Below are 14,812 nucleotides of genomic sequence, written 5' to 3'. Positions count from 1 at the left end.
ATTCGAACAAGAGAAAACCTCAGGCAGTAACATTTTATTTATTAAATTTTCCATGATTCATATGTACATCTTTTAAACTACAGCATCAAAAAGACTACTCACTTCCGGACGTGAAAATGTTGTTTAAATGATTCTTATTACAGGGGGCATCAGTAAACAGACTCCCTGAAAAACAAACCTCAACATTGTAGATCAAAACTACTTTTATTCCTAGAGGGACACAAACCTATAAATCTCTTGGACAGAAGACCTTCATTGCAAATGACCTTACACTCATCAATCTCAAATATTTGAAAATCCAAACATCTGAACTTCTCATCAGCTTTGTACAGCTCATTTAGACCATTAGGCACTAAATAAGGCCTTCCAGAAAATGGATTAACAAAGTCCGCCCAATACCCACTTTTTCTCAGTTTTCCACATATATTTTTGGCAGTAATCAAAAACTGAAAATCAAATTAAAAAAAAGTACAGTCATATGTAATAATCATACCATTTGGGCCATTCTTTCAGTTTCCATCTCTTTATTGCTCCTCAACTGTTTTACATCAGGCTTTAAGTTAATGGTTATCACTGACAATTCACTCTTTTCTAAAGGCCTGTAGGGAAACAGTTCACACACTGTTTGGCGTAACACTTTAGGACATGTTTGAACCCTCAAAACCATATCTGCTTCTGAATTTTCTCCTACCTTAAAACAAACCCATAAACTTGAGCTTTTATTAATCAGTGGTAGAACTTACATCTTCAATTTGCTCCATAATGATTTCATGATGGGTTTTGATGGTAGTCTGTGTGTCATACCAGGCCAAACCTATGTTCCCGCGTAGAAAAAGAGGAAAACCATTGGAGGCCAGAAGCTCAAAACTTGGGTCTCGCCATACTAAATTCGACTCTGTAATAACCAATAACCAAATTTAATTGAACTTTAAAGTTAAACTACTTAAATTTGTGTTTGATGTAACACAACCTTAACCTAAGTTTTGGTTGATTTCCCTACCAGTTTCAGGTCTCTGACCCTTAACCGCCTTGTAAGAACCACTACTATTGCTGACCTTTCTGGAATAAGCCCTTCCAAAATTGAAACCCTGTAGAGTGTAGTTTTTTGAAAAATTACCTAGACAAAGTAATATTTTTCTACTTGACATTATTTTGACTAATTTCTTGTTGTGATGATGAAAGCAACATTGCCACTTACTCTGTCAGTACTAGATGTTTCATTGGTTATAAATCATGTTACTCTCTTTTTTTAGTCCAATTAGATTTAAGGAAATTTTCTTAAAATTTAAGGGTCTTGAAAAAGAAATAAAATTGGAAGTTTATTCAAAAAAATTTAATTTTACCTACTCCATGACGATACTTTACCACGATCTTTAAGCGTGAGTCCGCATTTTCTTAAATTATCTCTTAAGTCATCACACAGTGTTAATAAGTCTTGATTCTTCTGATTTAAACCTATAATTCTAACATCCTGTCTAAATTTCACTAATAACTCTATAAATTCCGTAGCATCATCCTGATGCTGGGTTGCTGACGTTTTCAAACTAACACCAAAGAGGTTCAAGACATCCTCCATCAAATTGCCTAGAGCTAAAACATAGTACAGCTCTGTTGGTGTATTGTTTGATGAAGTTGCTGAGGAGTGAATCATCTGATTAACACTAGAAACAATAGAATCCAATGTTTTAAATACTTTGGGTGTGTTAAAATCATCACACAGGGCAACATCAATTTCTGTGACTGATTTACTCAGCAAAACTTTTAGGACATCATTATTCAATGTTGGTTTAATAATTCCTTTCTTAATCTCTGCAATGCTTCCTATTAGGTTAGTGTAACTCTTTAAACAATTTTCAGATGGTTCTAACAGTTCAACAGTGAACTCCATTGGACTAGAGTAATGAGATTTGGCACATGCTATTCTAAAAACTTCTGGTTTTGTGTTTTGCAATAACTGTTGAATGGATATTGTGTTTTTCAAACTTTTAGACATTTTTACAGAATCCTTTAAATGTAAATGTCCAGTGTGCATCCAGTAATTAACCCATTGGTCAGTATGATGGAAAGCACAGCTTTGAATTTCCTCATTTTCATGGTGTGGGAATCTCAAGTCTAAACCACCTGCATGAATATCAATGTTTTTACCAAAAACCAAAGAAGCTAGTGCTGAACATTCAATGTGCCAACCTGGGCGGCCTCTGCCCCAAGGACTATCAAAAAATGGTTCTTCTTCAGATTTAACTCCTTTCCATAATGCAAAATCAGCTTTGGATTTTTTGTGGGGATTGGATGAGTCAGGAGGTGTGTCTGGAATGTTCTGTAATTTCCCTACTGGGTGAGGGCTTTTGGTTACATCAAAATAAACTGAATTATCTGTAGCTACATAAGCAACTTTATCATCCACTAACTTCCTTATAAAATCCAAAATTAATGGGATATGTTCAGTTACTCGAAGCACCAAGTCAGGTTTGGGAATGTTAAGTCGAAACAAATCGTCCCAAAACTCTTTTTCATACTGGCGCGAAACTACAGGGAAATCAACTTTCAACTCTTGAGCCTTTTTAATAATTTTATCATCAATATCAGTAATGTTCATGCACGTAACCAACCTTAGACCGAAACGCTGGCTGAGAATCCGTTGAATAATGTCCAATTTCACATAACAGCTGGCGTGGCCCAGGTGGGAAGAGTCATAGACAGTGGGGCCACAAGTGTACCATGTCACCGCGTCTTTGTCACGTACAATTAACGGCTCCCTACGTCGTGTCACGCAATTGTAGACGGTTATTGGGGTGGCGTAGCCCTGGGGTAACGTCCACGTGTGCTTGAAACGTTGAATCGTAGCTGAGCTTAATTGGAAATAGAATTTATTGAATGCAAACATGATTGTTTTGAATCTCTCAGCATCTCTGATAGTGTGGTTATGTTTTTGTTTATAGAGAGACAGTGTGGTGTTGCCAAATTTGATAATTTTTATCATCTTTTTCTAATTTGTTAGATTAGAAGGAGATAGGGACAACAAATATGGCAGGATGACAGTGACAGTTGTTTTACTGCTCCTTTGAGGCCTGAGTTTGTTGTGCACAAAGTCCAAGACCAGAAAAAACCACAAATTATAAAAAATTGTTTTACAAACATGTGCGGTGGTTTTACGTGTTCCAAGAACGCTTTGATAGCTTTAAACGTCCTTTACGTGGTAAGTTTAGGTCGATAAACTGCTTTATAGGACACTACATGGTAGCCCCCAAAATTTCCTTAGGTGGTAGGATGTATTCTGATTGGGGTGGCCGTGTATGGACGTGCGGCCTCCCTGGTGACTAACCTCCCCATTGTGGGTGGCATCCTGGCCTGCGGCATTATACTAATCCTTATATCAGTGCTGGGTCTTATGGGTGCTATCAAACACCATCAAGTGATGCTGTTCTTTGTATCCTTTTTTTTTTTTGGTCAAGTGATTATCCACTTAACCAGTTGAATTTAATCTAATCAAGTCCTTAACTTGAACTTTAGTACATGCTAATTCTGTTCTTACTGTTTTTGATACAGTTTTCAGTGGCTTGTGCTTGTTTGGGAGTGAATGAGTCCCAGCAGGAACAATGGGCTGAACAAGGTTGGACTAGGTGTGTATTTATTTATTTTTTTAGTTGGGTATTATTATGGTTACACTGATCTAGTGTATGTCTAAAGTGTCTTGACTTCAGTCCTATAAGACATCTTAATACATTTGACCTTAACTTGAGGCACAAATTATTTTAATGCTATTTTATTACCACCTAAACGGTCTACTGAATTAGTGAATTACCTTTGAATAGTATTTATTCTTGGTGACCAACTGTCAAAAATGTGTCTACATTTAGTAAACTTGCAGGGTTGATAACAGTACCAGATTAAATGTCCAAAACACATTCACTTGCTGTGGCTTTGACAAGGAAGTGGACAAAGTGGTCATACCACCAGTATGTGAACAAGTTGGTACCCGGTGCTGTACTAATGTGGACCATGCACATTGTCAATGCCCTGGTTGCTTAAAAAAGCTGCAAAGCACCATAAACTACGCTTTTAAACTTTGTGGTTGGATCGGGTTATTTTTTAGCTTCACTGAGGTGAGTTTTTATAAAATAGTCACAATTCTGGGTTGTTCACTTATTAATACTTATTAACTGGGTGGTCTGGCATGTTGTTCACAGTTTATGGGAGTGTTGTTAACTGTACGTTACCGTAACCAAAAGGATCCACGTGCTAACCCAAGTGCATTCCTATAGTGCCGTAATATTGGTGGTTCTGTACCAGATGGTGGGTGTGTTTGTTTCTGTAGTGGCTTTGTAGTATTTTCGGTTTGCATTTTGTTGCTTTTCTCTGTGGGATTGAGTTTCTTTGCCTACTGAAGGTGATTTGTTCTAGATAGTGGGAGTTATATTGACGAGACGACATCGTAACCAGCAGAACCCTCATCATCTCAAAGCTATCGCTGTATTTCCTAGTCAACAAACATTCACATATTAGTGTGCTATATAGTTTTTCTAGTCATTAATTTATTTTGAGTATGGGATGTAATGCATTTTCATTTTGTGGTCACCAGCGCCATTTTACCAAAGACTTTTTATACTGATTTTATTTGTATATTTTTTTGGGTAATTTATACGTCTCTTTTTATAATTTATTCATAAGTCACTTTTGAAACTATATTGTTCCTTGTGTGTGGTGTATCCTTAATTTGAATTTCCCTTATAGTATTAAAGACAATACTGTTATAACTATATACTATAAAAATACTATACATGTTTAGTATAATATGTTTTCTGCTTTACATACTAAATGGTAAATAAGCCTTGATGATCTCCTATTGCTCATACTCTAGCTTTGGCTATTTAAATTTCTTGTATGTATGTATATGTGTATAATAAAGCCTTTATCGAATAAACATAACAATGTAGTTCATTAAATGTTTTTTTTTCATAATCAAAAGTCGTCTCCAGTTGACACAATCAACACAAGTATGCAGTTTTGCCATATTCTCTTGTTTTTTCAATGATTTGCCGCATTTTTCAATTATTGCTTTACAAAACTATTAAAGGTTTAGAGAAAACAGGAAATGTTAGGTCAGGTGACTCCTAGTTTTAAATAGAGTTTTTCAAAACGATTTGAAACAACAACGTTTGTAAAAAAACTTTTATTATTTTTGCTTCAACTCAACACACTCACATCATACAAAACGTTATAAAAAATGTCAGATCGTATAGAGACAAACATTATACTTAACGCACTAACACAATAAATAATATTATTTTAAAGGCGATTGAATTCGATGGCTATAACGATGATCCTATATTTGACTCAAGAATTCGTGTTATTTTACTCGTTTAGTAGTGATGGTAGAAAGGCACTGGATGGTGTTTGACGAACCTGTAACAAAGCACAACAGTGATAGTAAATGTGAGGTTACTAAAGAACTCACTTGGCATTCTCCTGGTGTCCGAGTAAACTTTGTTGGTCGGCACCTGCGTTTACTCCGTAAGACGACTCGCCTCCAGCGTATTTCTTCTCACCGTATTTGCCTTGATCGGCGTTCTCCTTTTTGAGTGCAAACTCGTTGCTTACATGTCCGGCCTTTTTGTGTTCCTGCTCGTTGAATTTACCGTCCTCGTGGCCTCCCTGTACAGAAGAATTATAAAAGAGTTCGTAGAAATTAGGAAAGTTGAACCTTGTAAGCGGATGCTCCCTTTTGTCCAAACTGTCCGTTTTGACCGTTGAAGGCATAGTTGTCGGCTTCATCATGCTCTTCATCGTAGTATTCTTCAGTTTTGCCGGTCTCATCTTTATGGTGGGATGATTTGAAGCCTTTGATTACGTGTCCTTTTTTGTGGCCCTTTTTGATGGAGTGCTCAGCACCATTTTTACCTTATGTGCGTATAATGTTAAGTATGCAGATTTGGTTAGAAATGAGGGTGTGTACCTTCTTGGTTGTATTGTTGGCCTCCTTGGTACTGTTTGCCGTCTTCTACTACATTTTTGGCTCCGGCCTTATTGGCGTAGTAGCCTTCTTCACCTTTGACGTCTTTAACAGCTTCAGCTCCTGATGAGTACCTGTTAAAGTTTTGATGTGTGGATTAATTCGTTACAAATGTAGTTTGGTTTCACCAACCCTTCTTTTCCTTGGCTTACTTCTTCACCCTTCTGGCCATGAGCTTTTTCGTATTTAGCGTCCTCAACGTTCTTCTTGCCTTCACTGAATTCGCTCTTGGCCACTTCCTCACCGCCTACAATAAATCAAACTTACCGCTTTGCCGGTTCACTACGGGGTCAAGGTCAACGCCTATAGTTTTTTTTATTGCTTATCTTACAAACTGTACCATTTTATAAAATATATACAAAAAACGAGTTTCGACCACTTTCAAGCATGCAACCACAACAATTACAATTCTTGTTTGTTACAACAGTGTTACGTAATCGAGAACTAAATATCGAGGGTGAATTTCTGCTGCCTACCATAGCCGTGCACAATAGGGGCAACATAACCACCGCCACCGCCTAGTCCTACAGCTCCTATTCCGGTGCCTACTCCACCTCCGCCGATGAGTTGGGGTCCGATATGTCCGTAGCCCAGGCCTCCAACTCCGATCTGACCGATTCCACCCTGTAAACCTAATCCGCCAGCTCCAAGTCCTCCATGCAAACCGATTCCTCCCAGTCCGCCAACTCCTCCAATTCCACCGACTCCGCCCAAACCGATGGGACTAATTCCACCGATCGCTCCTGCAAAATCAAATTCGCCTTGAGGACATCGGCAGCCGTAACCAGGCGGAAACGGGACGCTACCAGTGTTAAGTCCTACGCCCACCCCAACCGGAGCCACGGCCGCCCCGACCAATCCTGATTCGGCTGGGTAGTAACCCCCTTCGACCACGTGGTATCCGTGCACCGGTACTTGCGTTTCTGACGTTTTCATCATGTCTTCCGTCTCGTAACGATATTTGTACATCGGTTTTCGGTCGAATAATGGCTTGCTATCGTCATCACAAATAACCTGGAAATAATTTAAAAAATTGTTAGTTTTGGACCCTTTTCACACATTCAAATTCAATTCAACAAGTTACTGTTATTGATGAAATTGGAGCAATTTAATATATAGAGGGAGTTTGTCCAACAGTGTGTAAGGCTAATAAGGCACGTAAAATTTTATAGCCGGTAAACTGTGTTATCAAGTAAGTGCACTGAAACCATTCTCACTGAGTCACCAAGTGTCAAGAAGACTCATACATCCAAAAGGGTTTTTAATGTTTTTCTTTTTAGCATTTAACTGAGTCTTTATTAACTTAACCATTGTCAGTGAGTCACTAAGTGTAAAGAAAATTCATACATACTGAGTGTTGTTATAAAGGTTAATTTTCAACATTTAATTGAGTGATTTTTAACTTTAGCATTGGATATGATTCACCAAGTGTCACGAAGACTCATACATCCAAAAGGGTTTTTAATGTTTTTTTTTTTAGCATTTAACTGAGTTTTTATTAACTTAACCATTGTCAGTGAGTAACTAAGTGTAAAGAAAATTCATACATACTGAGTGTTGTTATAAAGATTAATTTTCAACATTTAACTGAGTGTTTTTTAACTTTAGCATTGTATATGAGTCACCAAGTGTCAAGAAAACTTGCACAAGTGTATTTTATTATTTTTAAAATATTTGTACAGTTTTTGAATTTAACTTTGAAAACTATTTAAAATGAAAAGGTTCTTACCTGCATAGCGCAAATTGCTACGATGAAAATCGAAATACCACTAGCACGACTCATTTTAAATTGCAATATTATGCGTACAGTTTTTTTTGTATTTTTAGGGACTTAAATTCCAAAAGGAGGCTGGACTTGAACTGACTCAAACTGTCGCCAGACTAACATTATATAGTTAGGGAATAATCTGCATGTAACGATTTGGTTGAGTAGTTTTCTTAAAGGCGACCTTAGTGCGTTCGGTGTCCTTGCATCAGTTTTCAGGAAGTACCGAGGAAAAAAGGCTAATGGACATTTTCCACTATTGTGTGTGGTTGCAATATGTGGTTTTGGCCCACATACTGGTGATACATACTCTATGATGATGAATAAGGAGGGGAAGGGAGTTACCTAACGCGTTACGTAAAATTATACTGTCATCGACACTTTATTATAATAAGGGGTTTGCGGTTTTCACTTTCAGGACCAGAATAATTGTTTTTTTTTTAGCAAGTTCAATATCCGCGTTTGGAGGATGTCAGACTACCAAGTTTTGTCACATCAAAAAATGCAGGTCAATTAACCGGTAATTAAAGCTGTAATCCTCAATTAATACCGTTAAAAGGTCGACCGTTATACAGCGTAATTAGGCAATGTGCATTGTTTATGACACTTTTTCTTCCGTTTGAGTGTTATTGACCCGAAAACTTTATGAAGGGATGCTTCTACCCCCTTCTCCCGAGTCTGTCCTGTTGCTATCCACTGGAATGGCGGGAGCAGGGATTTTGAACAGGCTGGCAGGAAGTTTAAGGGCAGTTTTGCCAGCACCGCGCAAGTTTCCAGGCCGAGTGTTTGTGGTTAATGTCATTTCTAGTACGAGAGGGTTGAGAATTTAGGAGGACTTGGCGGCACCGCCACTGACCGTTTTCACAAAAAGGCAGCTCTACGCAGACTGGGATGTTTTGAGGGTGGTCGATTTTGCCCTCTTGTGCCCGCAACAAATAGCCGTTTTTACTTATACGCGTATCGCTGTCTGTCCTCGGGGTGTGTCCTCAATTATTGGAGTGAAATTTGTCCCGAAAACATTCAAAACAGTAATCACGGACGTGTTTACCTTCACCGCTGCCATGTCAGCGTCCGACGAAGAAAGGGACGAGTAAGTCTTTATTGTTTCTGATTTGTTTTCAATAGAAACAATTATTATAATCCTTATGTAACCGTTAAACTTTGTCACGTCATTAAACCACATTTTTTCTATAATCTCTGAGTGATCGCCTATATTATTTATGTTTCGAGAGCGAAATTATGACCTTGTCCCTTCTAATCTGAGTGTGCATGACCACAATGGGCGCGAACAAAAGGGGAACAGACCGAGACGATTACGAATCGATCAAATGAAAGAAATCGATCTGGATTACTTGATCGATTACAAAGTCCACGGGGACACCCAAACAATCCACAGCTTGTTGATTTAAACACTCAGTCCAGTGATTGGTCAAGCCAGTAAGCTGAAAGCTGCTTTTTCCTGACCAATCACAAACTAACAACAATATGCTGTGAGTAAGTAATTTTAATATAACGGCGCTTATACAAATAGTTTGCCAGACCTTAAGACAAAAAGCACCCTTTTTTAAGTGGGTGAGTGAGAAAGTACAAAAAGAAACAAATTTTCTTCGTTTCACGCACGTGTTAAACCATGTAAGTTGCTTAATTTCCTGCTTTTTGCCGTCAATAACGACCTCGCTACCAACTGCGGTCGGCCTCTTTGTAGCCATCAATAAAACTCATCCAAATACGGTCCTGTGTCGTTCGTGGACCTTCGGCCACTCATCATAATATCTTCAATGATAAGATGCTTCAATTTTTTTTGTAGTCAGTTCACCGAGAAGCGTTGTGGTGCAGCTGTTTCTCGACGAATTGGCTAATTTCACCGGATATTAAAGGTTGCATTTTCAACGGGTCATGGTGTTTATTGCGCGATATACGGTTTAATTTTCGGGGAATTTACACGTTTTACAAACTCAGGTTTATTATGTGGATTAAATTTTATCGGTAGATAATTTAATTGCAACGTTGCACCTTATTTATAAGAGCCCCTCAGTGGGTGTGTTCGGGTGAGACACCAGGTTGCAGTGCAGCTGTTCATACTAAAGACAAACAGTTGGTAGTTGAAAAAAAAATTGGAAACATGTCGGAAAAGTGCGTGCGTCCTAATGAGGAAACCGAAGAAAACAAAGATTCGGCAACTAGGTAATACATTTTCTTTATACCGTTTGCAATATTATTTAACCTTGATCACACAATGTTTTAATCATAAATGACTACTCATTTACAACATTATATACTTGATTTAAATGTGTCAGAAACTGCTATAATGCGCCTTTCAGCAAAATAGTTAAACACTTCACATAAAGTGTCAAATTAGATTGCAACTATTTTGTCGAAAAAGGTGTTGCCATTAGCATTTTTTTTGACCTTGATTATACACGATAAGTAGTGTATCGCATTAAAAAGTTATCAGACTGGATCAGTTGACGACCGCGACCACTCAAGGTAATGGGAAAATAGTTTGAAATACTTTAAAAACACAAACGTCTGTACCTTTTTATCATAAACGTCAATATTAACTGAAGTGGAGTTTTAAGGCCACTTGAGTCAATATTTACAAAGAAATTAAAGGCCGTGAAACCGAAAGGAAAGGAAGTGAAATCGAAATGGATTTATTTCAGTGTTCTAATAATATTGGTAATATGAATGAGTGAAAAAAACCTTGTCAGTATCATTAAGGCCCAGTTGTACAATTATTGGCGTTTCAAGATAAGAGATACTCCCCCTGGTGATCAGTTTCGAAAACAGTTCCAGGGGGCATTCCAGCTGTCATTTCTCCATTTGTTTACATTGATTTTGACAGTGACAGTGTCATATTATTTGTAATGTTAGGTTAGGAATGGGTTGCCCAATTTTAGTTCAACTGGCGCTGCGATCTTAACTTGAAACGCCAAAGGTGGTTCAACCTTTGAACCTGGTTTAAGTCAGAAATGTCACTTTGACAGCAATGCATTTCGTATGGGAAAGTTCAACTACCAGTTGCAGTTCCACTGAACCGGTCTTTGAACTGCTAAAGTATATACAGGTGTGGTAAATCCAAAACCGACCATAGGAAAACCGTGTAACGGACAGAGAAACGTAGGTAATTGCATGCGCGGGAGAAAGACAGAAAACGAAAAAAATATCAAGTAGGCCATATTTTTAGCGCGCTGTTGCCAAACGCCGTAAGTATTCAATACCCTCGACAAACTTATTTACGGCGTTTGGCAACAGCGCGCTACAAATATGGCCTACTTGATATTTTTTTCGCTTTGTGTCTTTCTCCCGCGCATGCAATTACCTACGTTTCTCTGTCCGTTACACGGTTTTCCTATGGTCGCTTTTGGATTTACCACACCTGTATATACAACTGGCTCTAAGTATGCTGAAAGACAAGTTTAAAAACTAGCAATATGACGATGCTAATGGTATAAAAGCAACAGGCCATAGGAAATCTATCCAGACAGAGAAACTTTCCTTTCCCCTCTTTTTTTTTCCTTCTATGTCTTTTAAGATGACAGGTGTCCTTATTTGGTTACTATGACAGCCAGAAGATTCGTTCAAACGTCAAAATGTAGCACATGATTTTGGTTATCGTTTACCTGTAGGCAATTTTCTTTCAAAAATTTCAAATACCCGAGATATTTGACATGAAATACAATAGAGAGTACTAGAAATTATGAAGGTGTCTTAATTTGACAGATCCTAACAACTTGGTGCTTATGACAGCTAGGAGGTTCGTTCAAACGTCAAAATGTAGCCCAAAACTTCTGCTTTCTTTTAAGATTAAATTCTGGTAGTAGTGCGTTCCTCATAAACTCAAACTATTCCAAAAGGGGTGGTTACCCCAGATCCCCAGTTAGTACTCTAGTAAATTTTTTTTCCACCGGAAAAAACCCCCTAAAGAAAACCAAATCCCTATTTTTTGGTCAGTTCTAATCTGGCCACCCTTGTAAATAATAAACAATATTAAAATTTTTTTTTTAGTTTAGATGTTATTTGACACTAGTTGCAATGCAATGCAAATGCAATTTGAGATTAGTTGCAACGTGACAACGCCGCGGTACCATTCATGACATACTTCGTTTTTTAACTAGATTTCCATCTTTGTCTTACGTTTTAGCAATGTTTCTTTGTAAGTTACATGGATTTGCTATGGCCAGTCTTATTTTATGGTCTTTTAATTTTATATGCAAAATTTAATAAACATTTATAGGTATCCGGACGGTAGCGTCAAGCTACGCAATCCACACATTGAACTAATGGACCAAGACATCTTGTACCATATCGCGCTGGGTAGTGAATCGCACGACCTGGTGGAAATGTTTGGTGACGTCAAGGTATTACTGAAAGACTTGAAAATTCAAACAAAACGGCATAATTTCTCCGTTTTAAGTTTGTCTGCATGGGCGGCACGCCGAAACGAATGGAAAATTTCGCACATTTCATCATGGAGGAAATCGGTTACAAATTACCCACCGGGACTACACTGATGGATATCAGTCAGTATTCATACAGGTACAGCATGTACAAAGTGGGACCGGTAATATCAGTCAGTGTAAGTTAAGCACTGCTTTTTCGTATAAATATTCAATGACGTCAATTTTGCTAGCATGGTATGGGCGTGGCATCGATCGGTATCCTTCTCCATGAAATGATCAAACTAATGTACCACGCCAAATGCAAGGATCCTGTGTTTTTCCGAATAGGCACGTGCGGTGGTTTGGGAGTGGAGCCAGGCACCGTGGTGATATCCGATCAAGCCGTAGACGGTTTAGGCAACTCCTACTACTCGGTGGTGAGTGTTTTTTTTTTATATTCGATTGGTCAGTGTTGCCAAGTGACTGTTTTTGCAGCCCATTTTGGGAAAAGTAGTGACACGTCCCGCTATCTTGGATAAAAAGGTGGTTAGGGAATTGAAAGCTTTGGCCACCTCCGATGATCCCTACGACACCATTACGGGCACGACCATGTGTGCTGAAGACTTTTACGAAGGTCCAGAACATATTAGATTGTTGCCTTGTACTAATAGTTGTTGTGTACAGGTCAGGGCAGGATTGACGGAGCATTCTGCGACTACACAGAGGCGGACAAAAACGACTATCTGGAGGGTTTGATCAAGCAAGGAGTGAAAAACATCGAAATGGAGGCGATACCGTTTTCTGCGTTGACGCACCAGGCTGGAATCAAGGCGGCCATAGTATGCGTCACTTTCTTGAATCGTCTCAAAGGCGACCAGGTGGCAGCACCTAAAGAAGTAATGAACGAGTACCAAACAAGACCTCAAACATTAGTAGCACGGTACATCAAACGGTACTTGCAAACCAAGGGCCGATTGACCTCGATTGATGGACACGGTTCCATAGCAGTGAAAAGTCCCAGAAGGTTCAAACTGGTACAGCAAGAATCCCAAACTTTCGAGTAATCGACTATGATTTGTCTATTTTTGTAAATAGGCGTAGTTATTATGTATTTGTTGATGATTTTGTTTTGGAGCGAAAGTGCCGTAGTTTTACTTATTTTTTTATAGGGGACAACATTTTTAAACGTAGCTGGGGCAGGGAACACAGCACAAAACCCGCGCAAGCATGAACAGTGACGCTCCAACGTTCAAATTACGCTGGAAGCGTCTACTGTACGCATTTTTATTACACTTGCGCGTAAAACGTATATTTATGGTTAAATTTGACTTTTGCTAATTGTTATATTCGTAGTAAGTAATTAGTTTAGTGAGGCGGTTTAACAATAAATGTCAATATACCTCTTTAATAATAATAATGATTAGTACTATTATAGGGCGGTTTCAAACCAGTATTGTTAGTGGGTAAGAAGTTACCTTAAACAATCGTTGATTTTACAGGGGAATAATACATTTGACGCACTTTGTTACATACATATAAAGAGTAAAATTTTGATGTTCACATGCTAAAACCTTTTATACTTCAATCATTGAGAGCCCCAAAATTTTTGTAAACCTCATATCCAGCATGTGATTGCATCAAAATTTGCACCCACCCCAACAACATATCACAAAATTTTACTTTTAGACCTGCTTTATACCTCAACAGTTCCCTCATAACCTCATTAACGCAACGATGTTCAACCGAAAGAGTCAGAGCAAGCAGCAATAATACACTGAGTAGTGTGAGCAGACTCAGTATAATAAAAAGCCTTACAAAAGACATTAATAAGAAGGGACGGTACTCCCTGCAAAAGTTGTTAAGTTTTTTCGTTACTTTACATAAACAACGACGCGCCTGAATCTTTAAATCACCTTAAAGCCTACAAAAAATATGCGAAAGTTGCTTGTTGATCGCATATCGGTTGATTTGTATGTGTGTCGCTTTTAAGCTCTGTTAGAGAGTATATCACTATATTAGTTAAGTGTTTGTTATCTACACGTGTTCAGGCTGAATTATTATAATTTTTTATTTATAAGTAATTGTTTACACAATTTCAGCCAGTATGAGGTGTAGAAGGAATAATAAGCAAGTGTTTGATAATTATATCAGTTCATCTCTTTCAGGTGCACATATACTTACATTTATTAACATATAGAGAAGTAAGAAATATTGTTAAACCATTAAGAAATCCGTGTGTGTTGGCTTGAAATACATTATTTACAGAAAAAGTGTTTTTTCTACTCCTACAGGAATAATGGTTCATTCCTTAACAGTTTAGAGAACGGATAAGTAGGCAATTGCCAACGCGGTTGAACGAATACAGAAACCTAGACTTTCCGCAACTGTGCCATATGAAATAGACCAATTACAGCTAATCTAGAACGTAAAGTAATTCTTCTGATTGTCATCCTCTCACTGACAGTTGGCATCAAAACATTGCATTTTGGCTTATGTTTTGAAGCAATGAAAAAGCCGTTCAAGTTTCAGTTAGGGTTCAATTAAAAAATAAAAACATCTAATTTATTATATGATAAAGCAAATGATGCAAACTTACAATTTACAATAAATCAAATCCATTCAACACCTCAACCTAAAAGACGAAGTTAATCAGCT

General features: G+C 38.0%; 5 protein-coding genes across 8 annotated transcripts; 2 read left to right on the top strand and 3 right to left on the bottom strand.

Moving 5' to 3' along the window:
- Positions 1–19: 19 nt before the first annotated feature.
- LOC145735745 (methylmalonic aciduria and homocystinuria type D homolog, mitochondrial-like) lies at positions 20–1,178 on the bottom strand. Its single transcript, XM_081989791.1, has 5 exons — positions 1,001–1,178; positions 744–895; positions 494–691; positions 227–446; positions 20–165 (listed from the first exon to the last, which is right to left on the bottom strand). The coding sequence occupies exons 1-5, from the start codon at positions 1,146–1,148 to the stop codon at positions 95–97; spliced, it is 789 nt and encodes a 262-aa protein (XP_081845917.1). The 5' UTR covers positions 1,149–1,178; the 3' UTR covers positions 20–94.
- A 140-nt stretch (positions 1,179–1,318) lies between these two features.
- On the bottom strand, positions 1,319–2,922 carry CysRS-m (cysteine--tRNA ligase-like protein, mitochondrial). Its single transcript, XM_081989717.1, has one exon. It carries the CDS (start codon positions 2,882–2,884, stop codon positions 1,340–1,342), a length of 1,545 nt encoding a protein of 514 aa, XP_081845843.1. The 5' UTR covers positions 2,885–2,922; the 3' UTR covers positions 1,319–1,339.
- Positions 2,923–3,036: 114 nt separating this feature from the next.
- Tsp97E (Tetraspanin 97E) lies at positions 3,037–4,943 on the top strand. 2 transcript variants are annotated; one of them, XM_081989787.1, is made up of 6 exons: positions 3,037–3,196; positions 3,260–3,427; positions 3,511–3,620; positions 3,869–4,103; positions 4,188–4,293; positions 4,402–4,943. In XM_081989787.1, exons 1-5 carry the CDS (start codon positions 3,137–3,139, stop codon positions 4,260–4,262), a joined length of 648 nt encoding a protein of 215 aa, XP_081845913.1. In that variant the 5' UTR covers positions 3,037–3,136; the 3' UTR covers positions 4,263–4,293; positions 4,402–4,943. The 2 variants fall into 2 exon arrangements, with proteins under 2 accessions (XP_081845913.1, XP_081845912.1); XM_081989786.1 differs by lacking the exon at positions 4,188–4,293.
- Positions 4,944–5,160: 217 nt separating this feature from the next.
- Positions 5,161–7,895, bottom strand: LOC145735728 (uncharacterized). 2 transcript variants are annotated; one of them, XM_081989764.1, is made up of 8 exons: positions 7,740–7,895; positions 6,817–7,024; positions 6,565–6,753; positions 6,143–6,257; positions 5,954–6,084; positions 5,702–5,898; positions 5,456–5,652; positions 5,161–5,403 (listed from the first exon to the last, which is right to left on the bottom strand). In XM_081989764.1, the coding sequence occupies exons 1-8, from the start codon at positions 7,791–7,793 to the stop codon at positions 5,361–5,363; spliced, it is 1,134 nt and encodes a 377-aa protein (XP_081845890.1). In that variant the 5' UTR covers positions 7,794–7,895; the 3' UTR covers positions 5,161–5,360. The 2 variants fall into 2 exon arrangements, with proteins under 2 accessions (XP_081845890.1, XP_081845889.1); XM_081989763.1 differs by having other exon boundaries at positions 6,487–6,753; positions 7,740–7,894.
- A 731-nt stretch (positions 7,896–8,626) lies between these two features.
- Positions 8,627–14,427, top strand: LOC145735734 (uridine phosphorylase 1). Of its 2 annotated transcripts, none has more exons than XM_081989776.1 (6): positions 8,627–8,865; positions 12,013–12,136; positions 12,193–12,354; positions 12,409–12,594; positions 12,653–12,791; positions 12,842–14,427. In XM_081989776.1, exons 1-6 carry the CDS (start codon positions 8,837–8,839, stop codon positions 13,219–13,221), a joined length of 1,020 nt encoding a protein of 339 aa, XP_081845902.1. In that variant the 5' UTR covers positions 8,627–8,836; the 3' UTR covers positions 13,222–14,427. The 2 variants fall into 2 exon arrangements, with proteins under 2 accessions (XP_081845902.1, XP_081845901.1); XM_081989775.1 differs by lacking the exon at positions 8,627–8,865 and adding an exon at positions 9,592–9,959.
- Positions 14,428–14,812: the final 385 nt, after the last annotated feature.

Source organism: Ips typographus, linkage group LG11 (assembly GCF_016097725.1).
Source record: "Ips typographus isolate SLU linkage group LG11, UJ_Ityp_2.0, whole genome shotgun sequence".
Classification (NCBI taxonomy): domain Eukaryota; kingdom Metazoa; phylum Arthropoda; class Insecta; order Coleoptera; family Curculionidae; genus Ips; species Ips typographus.
This window is presented reverse-complemented; position numbering and strand designations above follow the sequence as displayed.

Bases quoted from the DNA above. Each gene is read 5' to 3' on its own strand.
- Tsp97E (XM_081989786.1), top strand. From the start codon at position 3,137: ATGTGCGGTGGTTTTACGTGTTCCAAGAACGCTTTGATAGCTTTAAAC. The intron at 3,197-3,259 runs GTAAGTTTAGGT...AAATTTCCTTAG, and splicing joins CTTTAAACGTCCTTTACGTG to GTGGTAGGATGTATTCTGAT. The intron at 3,428-3,510 runs GTATCCTTTTTT...CTTGAACTTTAG, and splicing joins ATCAAGTGATGCTGTTCTTT to TACATGCTAATTCTGTTCTT.
- CysRS-m (XM_081989717.1), bottom strand. From the start codon at position 2,884: ATGTTTGCATTCAATAAATTCTATTTCCAATTAAGCTCAGCTACGATT.
- LOC145735734 (XM_081989775.1), top strand. From the start codon at position 9,898: ATGTCGGAAAAGTGCGTGCGTCCTAATGAGGAAACCGAAGAAAACAAA. The intron at 12,355-12,408 runs GTAAGTTAAGCA...CAATTTTGCTAG, and splicing joins GACCGGTAATATCAGTCAGT to CATGGTATGGGCGTGGCATC. The intron at 12,792-12,841 runs GTCCAGAACATA...TGTTGTGTACAG, and splicing joins TGCTGAAGACTTTTACGAAG to GTCAGGGCAGGATTGACGGA.
- LOC145735745 (XM_081989791.1), bottom strand. From the start codon at position 1,148: ATGTCAAGTAGAAAAATATTACTTTGTCTAGGTAATTTTTCAAAAAAC. The intron at 896-1,000 runs GTAGGGAAATCA...TGGTTATTACAG, and splicing joins GGGTCAGAGACCTGAAACTG to AGTCGAATTTAGTATGGCGA. The intron at 692-743 runs GTAAGTTCTACC...GTTTGTTTTAAG, and splicing joins TTATGGAGCAAATTGAAGAT to GTAGGAGAAAATTCAGAAGC.
- LOC145735728 (XM_081989763.1), bottom strand. From the start codon at position 7,793: ATGAGTCGTGCTAGTGGTATTTCGATTTTCATCGTAGCAATTTGCGCT. The intron at 6,754-6,816 runs GTAGCGTCCCGT...TTGATTTTGCAG, and splicing joins GGGCGTAGGACTTAACACTG to GAGCGATCGGTGGAATTAGT. The intron at 5,404-5,455 runs GTGAGTTCTTTA...GCTTTGTTACAG, and splicing joins GGACACCAGGAGAATGCCAA to GTTCGTCAAACACCATCCAG.